General features: G+C 37.3%; 1 protein-coding gene across 1 annotated transcript; it reads right to left on the bottom strand.

The window, feature by feature from the left end:
- Positions 1-2,634: 2,634 nt before the first annotated feature.
- On the bottom strand, positions 2,635-10,304 carry LOC149001956 (18S rRNA (guanine-N(7))-methyltransferase RID2-like). Its single transcript, XM_089138616.1, has 8 exons — positions 10,274-10,304; positions 9,773-9,856; positions 9,604-9,659; positions 4,858-4,914; positions 4,472-4,521; positions 4,222-4,374; positions 3,522-3,648; positions 2,635-3,012 (listed from the first exon to the last, which is right to left on the bottom strand). Exons 1-8 carry the CDS (start codon positions 10,302-10,304, stop codon positions 2,848-2,850), a joined length of 723 nt encoding a protein of 240 aa, XP_088994742.1. The 3' UTR covers positions 2,635-2,847.
- Positions 10,305-10,634: the final 330 nt, after the last annotated feature.

Genomic DNA, 10,634 nt, shown 5'->3' with positions numbered 1-10,634 from the left:
GAGGGCTAAGAATTGTTTTTCTACCTTTTTTCCTATGACAAATATAATGATATACTTCATGAGCAATATAAACATTATCAGAAATTAGCCTATCAGGTATAAAAGCTGACTGCATAGGAGAAATGATACCTAATAATGAGGTTTTCAACCTCTCTGCCATAATTTTTTATATGATCTTCATCACCACTCCACATAGACTTATGGGGCGACATGGCTCGGTTAATTTTGGATTTGGCACTTTGGGAATTAAACAATTGAACGTTCGATTAAGATCTTTAGCCAACTGACCGGAAACGAAGAATTCCTTCACCAATTTACATACTTCCTCCTTAGTGATTTCCCAATATGTCTGATAAAAGAAAGGGGGGAAGCCATCTGGACCCGGAGATTTCAAAGGACCCATATCCTTCAGTGCATCCAAAATTTCCTCATCAGAAGGACATCTACACAACTTCTCATTAGTAGCATCGTCCACCACAAGTTGAACTTTGTTCATAGCCATCTGCAGAATCCTAGTATCCACACTTTGTGAGGTAACAACTTCAGCAAAATGAGCCAACAAAAGCTCATTCACTTCCTCAGCAGATTTAGTCCATGATCCATCCTCATTTTTCAGTTTTAGGATTCTGTTGTAATGCCTATATTGAATTGTAGTAGCATGTAAATATTTTGAATTTTGATCCCCACTTTGGATCCATGTAAGTCTAGATTTTTTATGCCATAAGATTTCCTCTTTAAGCAATTTTTCCTCTAAAAGTTTCTGAATCCTCTCCTCCTCCTCTTGGTTAAAGCTTGCATGTGTTCCTGTTTGCACCCACTCCAATTGGTTTTCAGCTTATAAATATTTGTTTGAACTCGTCCAAAGACATCCATGTTCCAGGCTTTAAGAGCTAATTCACAGTTCTTTAGATTTTTTGTAATTGGATGACCCTCTGATTGATCAATTGGCAGCGTCCAAGCTTCTCTGATCACCTCTACACATCCCTGATGACGACTCCACATCGCTTCAAATTTGAAGGGACGGCTACCTTTTACATGAGCACCATAGAAATCCAACAAAAGTGGATTCTGGTCAGAACACACACCAGGTTTAACCATCACTATAGCATTCTCAAACATGAACTTCCACCCAATGTTAGCAAGAGCTCTATCAAGTTTTATGCGAATATTCCCCAAACCTTTGCATCTGTTGTTCCATGTAAAAGCAGGACCCTTCGACTCAACATCCATTAGCCCACAAACTTGAACAAGATTTCTAAAGCCAATAGCATCACTGGCCAAATTTAGATTGCCTCCACACTTCTCATGCCAACCCAAATATGAGTTAAAGTCTCCAACACACAGCCACGCATCCTTTCGATTCCTTCCAATGTCATGCAGCATATCCCAAACTTTCTGTCTTTTGGACCTCAGTGGATCACCATAAACACAAGACAAAGAATTTATAATCATCCCACTCAACCTCCAAATCAATGAGTCTATCATTGAACATAAGAATCTGAATCTTCACTGAGGCTTGCCACAAAACAGATAAACCACCAATTGATCCAATAGCATCCACTGAAAAACAGTCAGAGAAACCAAGTCTTCTTTTCAGATTTACCATCCGTGCCGACTTTGATTTTGTTTCAGAGAGAAATAACAACTCAGGTTTCTCAGCTTTGGAGAGAGATTGCAGAGCACGTATTGCCTTGGGACTACCCAGCCCACGGCAATTCCAACTGAGAGCTTTCATGATAATTAGTGGGATTGATTACAGGAAAATACAAATCACAACAAAAATATACGCATGACGGCGGACCGGAAAACACGTACAGTGGCGGACGAAATACACGCACAAACGGCGGACAAGAACAAACTTAATGGAGGAAAGTGAAACCCTACATTCAGCTTCAGATCAATGCTTTATTCCGGCGGTGACAAAACCCCTAAATCTTGGACGGTTGTAGTCTTTCCAGCGAAGAGAGAAGAGATATAGACAAAGACATTAAAGGATTGAGAACTTACTTATTGAGATCAAGAACCTTCCGAGATAAGACTGCAGATACTTCAACATCCTCTCCGATGTTCTTAACAGAGACTTGATTTAAATAAAAACTCGAGTAAATCTGAGAGAGAGATGACAATAGCATAGATTGGCAAGGGAGGTGACGATCTCGGAGCTCGGCGGAAAAGAACGACGGCCAAAAAGCACTCTCCGGTGGATTCTTAGGCATCATCGCCATCGCTCCGGTATCTACATCACTCCTATTAGTTTGTGCTTTTATAACAATATTATGAAAGTACAACAATACTAAAAATTTTCAACTTCAGCTTAAATACTTATGTTTTTTCAACATCTAAATGAACCACCGTTCATATGGTGCATATTCTCGATAATTCTTTTGCCTAATGATATAGAGAATCATCGAAGATACCAAGTACATAATTTTTTTTCCCTTGAAATTGAGGTGTCTATGAGTCTAGACAAATTATGTGCCCCTCAATTAATATAGGGTAAAAGCTAAGATTCAAACTCTTATATCTTCCTTATAAGCTTTTGATCTTTACCACTTTAACCACCTCTTAAGAGTTGAAATACAATTAGTTATACATACAAACAAAATTATACTAAAATTCAAAAACCAATTCTGGCCAAAATTCTATACTTTGCCGAGACTGACTGAAATTACTGAAACTGTCCCATGAAATTCCAATCACAAAAAATAAGGAATACAACTTTCTAAAAAATAAATAAATAAATCCTCCCATTTAACAATACATAACTGTAACTCCCAACAGAAGTACAAGACAAACAAAAATGAAAACCTCCATACGGAAAAGAACTGGGACTGGAAGGTAACTGATCTAGAAATAAGCTTTTCGTTTACGAGCAGTATACTTGGTATCAGGGGGAACAACATCCCCTTTACTCCTCTTCTGCGCCTTCTTGTTCAGAACCCATTTTCTACCCTTTACTTTCTTTGTTAGTTTCTGTCTTTTTCTCGGACGCTGCCTTTCGGAAACACAGACCTGAGTAGCACAAAGAAGCTTACTGTCATTCCAAACATGCCTAGAAATTGAAAGCATGATGCCACAACCTTAGAAGCCCATTCAATCTCTTCCTTTGAAGGGAAGTCGTTTATGAGAAAAGAAGTTAATAATAAGCACACACCAAAAGGACAACATTACTTAAGAAATTCATATTTACAGTTCACCAAAATACAACGAAGTCAAACCAGCAACAACCTCGCCATTCTTTTATATACCTAACTGTCCTGATTTTGTTTGGCTTTTATTTCTAATATAAATTGGATTATTGATCAAAAAATATATCCCCTGTTTTACATTTGATCCGATGATTCCAGTTACCCATCAATCAAAACTAGCTTGAGTTGAAAGGACAAACAGATAAAGCATGTCACTCTTGTAAGAAAGCAAGCAAATCCCCATAAAATTTTGTCAACTCACGGGAAAAAACATTATTCAAAAGCATCAGAAAATACAAAAAGTGGACAGAGAACTTCACAATGAAAACTTACTGTTTGATTTTCTTCATCTTCACTTTCAGAGCAACTCTCTCCAGATTCAACTTTCCCACTGGGAAGAGCCGTGCTTACAGAGGGTGGACCACAACAAAGCACAAGGTATTCCTTTCTGCTCTTAGAACTGTTTTGAGAATAATTGTCCAAGGTTAGTTAGACATATACATTGGATAGAGGAAGTTCGGTCACACAAAACAAAATTGAGTACAAAACTCAGAAGATTCAGCAAAGGACCCCAGCATTTTTATTTTTTTAGGGGGGGGGGGGGGATGGTTTCTGCTGACAAACATCATTCAAAATAGGAAGTATTTCACAGAATATTTTTGGTGGGGGGACATTTCTAAGGGAAAAGAAAATCAGGAGATGATACACCAAACTCTCCAATCTACTGATACAAAGATGCAGGAACAAAGTGGAGTGTGTTCCAACATTGCACTAGCCCCACCTAGCAAATAGTCAATAATCCAAACCACTTTGTGCGAGATTCATATGTATTGGAATGCCATTTATGGGCCATCCTTGTGTAACTACAGAAAAAGTCTCCCCAAGATATTTTTTATAACTAAATGCCCTTAAGATTATAGAAGCATTATCAACATGAAGTTTATCTTCATAGAACACCAAGAAAGACTATTATCATCTACTCCTGAAACTCTAAACTACTCGACATTAAGAAGCCAAAAGATCAATTCATTACCTGTGGGGATAGTCAACCACCATACCACCCGCAAACCCAGCACGCATTGCAAAACCCAGCATCAACTCTCGTTGGGCGACATTCTCAGGGTATACTTGTAATACTGCTCTTGCTCCCCTTGAAAGGCATCTATACAATGATCCAAAGAAAGCCCTGCAGAGATGTCAAACCAAGTTCAATAACACATTAATGCAACACATTTTTATTTTATTTTTTAAAATAAATAAATTGTGTATTAATTCAGACATACTTCAATCTTAATTTTGGATCATGAGACTTCTTATCTGCATTGCATAGCCACTGCTTGTAAGAAAACCAAGAAGGATATCAAGCTCGTGAGTAAGAAATAAAGAAATAAAGTCTCCTTGTATAACCTACTATAAGCAACAAGTATTCTGCATCTTATATCTAAAGCTGAAGACCAGCAAACTCATTATAAATCAAACAAAAGTTTGGAACCTCATCAGGGGCGAGGCATGAGTGCTCAACATTTCACTTCAGACCAGTATTAAGTCATGCTTAGTGCCAAACAGTTTAATGTTTTCTGTCTAAGATTGATACGTAGAATGAACAATAATGCCTCTTTATGAAGCCCATTAGACGTGCAAATTGAAGGAAACAGGGTGGAGGAGTAACCTGAACAGCAGAGATACTAATTGCACCATCAATAACACCAGGTCGAAGTCCTAAACCCTGCAACACAATCAATCAAAAGTTATGCTGTTGTATCCAACTAACAATTAATCAGTCGAGGCTTCAGATTGCAACTGTTCCATATGATCATTATAAATGAAGTTAGAAAATGGGAACAAACAATGCAGGCAGATATACCATATCTACCACATTAAGTATCAATAGGCCCTATTAACAAACCAGGTTTTTTAAGCAATAGACTAGAGCTTCAATTTACGAACCTCACACCCTATTAAAAGTTATACAGGTCTTAGTTATTTAAGTTGTAATGGAAAAATATTATATCCCCATACCATATAGAGGATTAGTATTTCATTCTAGTAATTTAGTTTGCTAGTGCCACCAATCAAGTATCCTAGTGCCGCCATTTAAATCTCTTGGTGCCATAAAGATTTCTACTTTGGGTCTACATTAGAACCTTTTTCCTCTGCTCATATTACACATTAGGTGTCTAATAAGCCTATAAATTAGTTTCAAAAGCTCGAAGCAGGCCCATTGATGTAGGAGAAACCCTAGAAACTAGGGGACCTACAAAGTGGGCTACTAGACTCTTAGAATTAAACACTTATTCTTGACAGATAGTAAAGAAAGGAATTGCAGCACTTGAAATCTGATTAATCATGCATATAAGACAGTTAAAGTAGAGAAATAAACACAATAAGTCTTACTGGTAAGCACAACTAAACAAAAAACAATAGGGAAACAAAGAGATGGGGATCTTGGCACCATAACACTAAATTGAATGCAAGGGTATTAAGAAACTTAAAGAAAAATAGAGCTGTCCTAGTCAATATTAGATTTCTAACAAGGAATTCAACAACTAACAATGTAAAAGGAGTCTTGGGAAGTTTTTGTTTTAAACAAAACTACTGTCAAAGAATAAATGAGAAATTTTTTGGGGGAGAAAATGTTACCTGCTAATCCTGGCTGCAAAACAGGGGTTAGAAAGCATGTAGGAACAGAAATAAGAGAAAGGAAAAATATTTTGAAGTAGTGGGGAATCCTAGGAAAGGAGAAAATAATATTTTGAAGTAATGGTGTATCCTAGGAAAGAGAGTTGGTGATAAGAGAGAGGGAGAGAAAGAAAAGAAACAAAGAGAAGGGAAAGGAGAACAAAAGAAGGAAGAAAAGAAAATAGGTTTTTTTTTTTTTTTCCCCTGCTAGAAAAACAGAACCATGGGGTTTGGGGAAGAAGAAGAAGATTTCTAGGAAAGAAACTAGGTCTTTTTTTTTTAGAAAAAAAGAGATCTTTGTAGAGGAGAGCAAGGGCATGTTTTCTAGTGGGAAACAAGGGTGGAAGGAGGAGAGAGAGCTTACATGGAGAGAGGGAAAAGAACCAGGACCGCCGGAGAGAGAGAGAGAGAGAGAGAGCAGCGTGAGCTTTTTCTAATTCTTTTCTTTTCACTCATTAATTGCCAAAAACGAATTTGATACAAGGTTTAAATAAAAAAAATTGATTCCTCACAACCCTACATGTTTAATTCCCAAAATAACCCCAACTTAAGTTGTAAATATAACCCAAACTCAAACAACAACAACAAGCCTTGTCCCAACTAAATGGGGTCGGCTACATGGATTCTTGCCCTCCAATCAGTTTTGTTCGAGGCCATGCTAGATACAAGGCCTAAGCTATACATATCCTTTCTCACCACTTCTCCTAAGGTTATCTTAGATCTACCCCTAGCTCTTCTAGTTCCTTCAATATGGATTATATCACTTCTCCGAACAGGAGCATTTATAGGTCTCCGTTGAACGTGGCCGTGCCACCTCAAACGACTTTCTCTAAACTTATCACTTCTGGGAGCAACTCCCAGACCAACTATAATATGATCGTTTCTTATCTTATCCATCCTAGTTTTGCCACTCATCCATCTTAGCATCCTCATTTCTGCTACACTGAGTTTATCTATATGATTCTTTTTAACAGCCCAACACTCTGCACCGTACATCATAGCTGGTCGAACAACGGTCCTATAAAATTTTCCTTTAAGCTTTAATGGAATACGCCGATCACATAAGACCCCAGACGCACCTCTCCACTTCATCCACTCTATTTTAATTCTTTGGGAAACCTCATCCTCTAAATCACTTCTTTTACTTATGATTGAACCTAGGTACCTAAACAATCACTCTGAGGAATCTGTTTATCGTCAAGTATCATCACCTCATCATCTGCCCGATCATGACTAAAGTTACAAACTAGATATTCTGTCTTCGATCTACTAAGTTTAAAGCCTTTTGATTCCAAAGCTACTCTCCATGATTCTAATTTGGTATTAGTCCCCACTTGGGTCTCATCAATCAACACAATATCATCCGCAAAAAGCATACACTAGGGGACCTCATCTTGAATGTCTTTGGTTAATTCATTCATTACCGGTGCAAATAGATATGAGCTTAAAGTTGACCCTTGATGTAGCCCAAACTCAAAATAACTCAAAATTGGGCCAAAATAGACTCTAGGCCCAGCCCATAAAGACTCAACCATGAAATTAAAATATTTTAATAGTAAACTACTACCCAACCCACTAAGACTAAGAAAAATAACATGACAAACTGCATATGAGCAGTGTTTCTCATCGAACCATAGGATCCTAGCAATCTAATAACCTCCGAACTCATCATCCATCCACATAGATGCTGTCGTGGGATGATCTCTACGCCGGCGTCGCCGGTAAACTCGGAACTGCTCACTGATGTCCTCATCACCCATGTTCTAGATTTTGAGCAAAAAAGTTCATTGCTGAGTAAAAGTCACATGATGGAGCCTGTGTGGGTTATCCCAAGATAACAGCTTGCAAGTTCTTTGACGTAGCACAGCGTAGCACTATGGAATTCACAAGACTAAACTATAAGAAAAGTTAGTAGGGAATGATGTAGGATTGGATACCAAGCTTATTAAAGTATAAGGAATAGTGGAAAACGGTTTGTTCTGGGAATGTGAACACATCAACAGCAGCCTTACAATCTAATAACTCTATTTCCACGGAAAGAAAGGGGAGAGGACTCTAAATTTGTGTAGGAATACTGCCCTTCATATAAAGACAAAATTGTCTCACTTTAGAACCTACAAATAGTTTCCCCTTAAACACATAAACAGGAACTCATAAAATCGACCCTGTAGCACTTAAGCTCAATTACCTGCATCACATTCAACTTACTTGATCGATACTCAAAACCACCCGCTGTCTTATACTCAAATACCATAAGAATCCAATCATCCTTCAGTTCTTTGTATGTACAGGTTCCATTTCTTCACTTCCATCTAGGTGATTCTCTAGTGACCTCCAACTAATGAGTGTGATACAAAGTTCATGATACAGAACACTTTCAGCTCAGCCTATAATACTCCATAAAGTTAGAAGTTTAAAAGGCCTGCCACATAGAGAGACCTAAGATAACACCTTTCAACTCCTTGGGCTTAGATTGCTAAATTGAGGTCAACCAATATTATTGGATTAAAGCTGTGTTGCTCAGTTGCCCCTGGCTCAGAAATACTCATCCTCAAGTTTTGAAGGAAGGTAGAAAGCAAAGAAATCTGAGTGGACTTTGCTTGGCTATTTTCTTCTCTAAATGCTATTCTTGTCAACTGGTATGGTAGTTAAGCTCTTATGTCAACATGTTGATCAGGCTAACTTTGGCAGTCTACAACCAATAAAGGCCTAAGCTGGACAGCTGGACTTGAGTCTATTATGGGCTGGACATTTTACTACAAAAAGCCTTATCCTGAGTCCAACTACATGAATCCTTGCCTTTCAATAGGTTCTATTTAAGTTCATACAAGACACAAGGCCTAACCTATGCATGTCCTCCACTTCTCCTAAGGTCATTTTAGGTCTGCCTGGCTCTTTACAGTTCATTCAATCTGAATCAAACTACTCATCCCTACTGGAGCATTCAGGGGCATCCGCTGAGCATAACCATGCCACCTCAAATGGGACTGGACCTTTTACACAATATTGTTGCAAGTGTCTGTGCTATAAATTCGAAATTCAGAAGTTATGTTAGTAGTTGTTTGAGCACTGAGTTAAAAGGTTGAGTAGGCAGCCAGTAAATGAGTTTAAACACTACAAGAATTGATTTTCAAGTTTTTACTATTTTTTCGGTTAAGTTCATATTGAGATAACTTAAAATAGGAAAAAAATTTAGTAGGCTGAATCCTAGAGTGAAAACTTTTAGTCTTCATCAAAAACAGTTGTGTACTCGAAATTTTATTTATTTGATTTTAAGGCCACTGCCTAGACAATATCTTATTTTCTAGTTCAATTCATCCATGCAACTCTCATCCACAAACAGAATTACTGAATTTTAGTCATCAACCTTTTCTTTCACCATTTATCTTGGATCCATTGTTGATTCTTTAGTGGTTGTAAAATCTGACATTGAAATCAGAACCCTTGTATGTATTTTGATTTCTACATTCGCTTTAATGTTTTTAGTATAAGTTGCCATACATACAGGCTTTGATTAACTATTCTTACATCAAAAAAATAATACTAATAATAATAACAATAGTGAAAAACAAGAAAACTAACTCTTACTGGTTTAGGAGTGCTGGAATGCTTATGGCCTAATGCATTCAACGTGCCAAATTTTAGTTGGAAATGACTAACTAAAATAAAATAATGGATGTGGGGGTGGGGGGGGAGACGCGTTCCAAGTAAGGCAAATATGAAAAAGAAAATGTACCTGACCCATGTCAGCAAGCAAAAGATCTCCTTCCACTTCTCGATCCAATGCCACATCTGGAATTGGAAAACAGTTCAAAGAGGCAATATCAAGAATCTTGCACAAATATTGAATTAATTGAAGGAAAAGGAAAAAGAAAAAAAAGAAGAGGCAGTTAACATTATAATACCAAGCATTGCCTCTGAAATATCTAAGCCAATCCACTGATGACCACTCTCAGACAATGTCTCCCCACTAAGTCCTGATCCACAACCTAAAAAGTAACGAAGACAAAATACATTTAAAAATAGTAAAGCTACTTCCATGATTCCATCTACTCTTCTGTCAACAGTAATGGACAGGGGGGAGAAACTTCAAAGTGACAAAAAAAATTAATTTTCACAAGCCTAACACTTGAACAAGGTTTTAGTACTCAATCATAGCTTTATTATTAACATACTACATACTGTGAACAAGGTTTTAGTACTCAATCATAGCTTTAATATTAACATACTACATACTGTACAGTGTGTTGGGAAACAACAAGGTCTATTTGCTTCAAAGTGATTTTTCAACATTTAAAAGGCCCATGTAATATGTCGAACAACTTCTGAAAATCATTCCAAAAAACAATAGACCAAGTGTTTCAAAAGACAATAAAAGATTAATAGATTGGAAGGTAAATAATTACCAATGTCAAGTAGAAGTCTGAGGTACTCCATCATCAGGTAAGGCAAGCAGCTCCAGTGCTCTCTCCGAAAGTTTTGCCTTTTAAGAAATTATTATAACAAAAAGGGAGTTTAAAATCATCAATTTATCTCAGACAAATCTAAGAACTGTGAGCCTAAGAAAAATAAAGGAACATAATGAGAAAAAATCACCTGAATTTCCATTATGCGTGAAGAAGAGGTATACTTGAGAGCCTCAGAATCATTGTAGAATATCTCCGGAGGAGCCCCCTTGTAACTCAGGCCTCGACGATATGTCTCCCAATTTTCTACTAGAGCAGAATCACAGTTTCAGATATAGTAACATTAACTATACAATTACAA

Source organism: Hakea prostrata, chromosome 10, assembly GCF_041222555.1.
Source record: "Hakea prostrata isolate BN-2017 chromosome 10, UWA_Hpros_2, whole genome shotgun sequence".
Classification (NCBI taxonomy): Eukaryota; Viridiplantae; Streptophyta; class Magnoliopsida; order Proteales; family Proteaceae; genus Hakea; species Hakea prostrata.
Note: the sequence above shows the minus strand (reverse complement) of the source record. Positions and strands in the feature narration are given on the sequence as shown.

What these genes read in the sequence shown, in the direction of transcription:
- LOC149001956 (XM_089138616.1), bottom strand. Translation starts at nt 10,304, where the DNA reads ATGGAGTACCTCAGACTTCTACTTGACATTG. An exon ending in TTAGTATCTCTGCTGTTCAG is followed by an intron (nt 4,522 to 4,857) that starts GTTACTCCTCCA and finishes TCTTACAAGCAG; the next exon opens with TGGCTATGCAATGCAGATAA. An exon ending in GATCCAAAATTAAGATTGAA is followed by an intron (nt 4,375 to 4,471) that starts GTATGTCTGAAT and finishes ACATCTCTGCAG; the next exon opens with GGCTTTCTTTGGATCATTGT.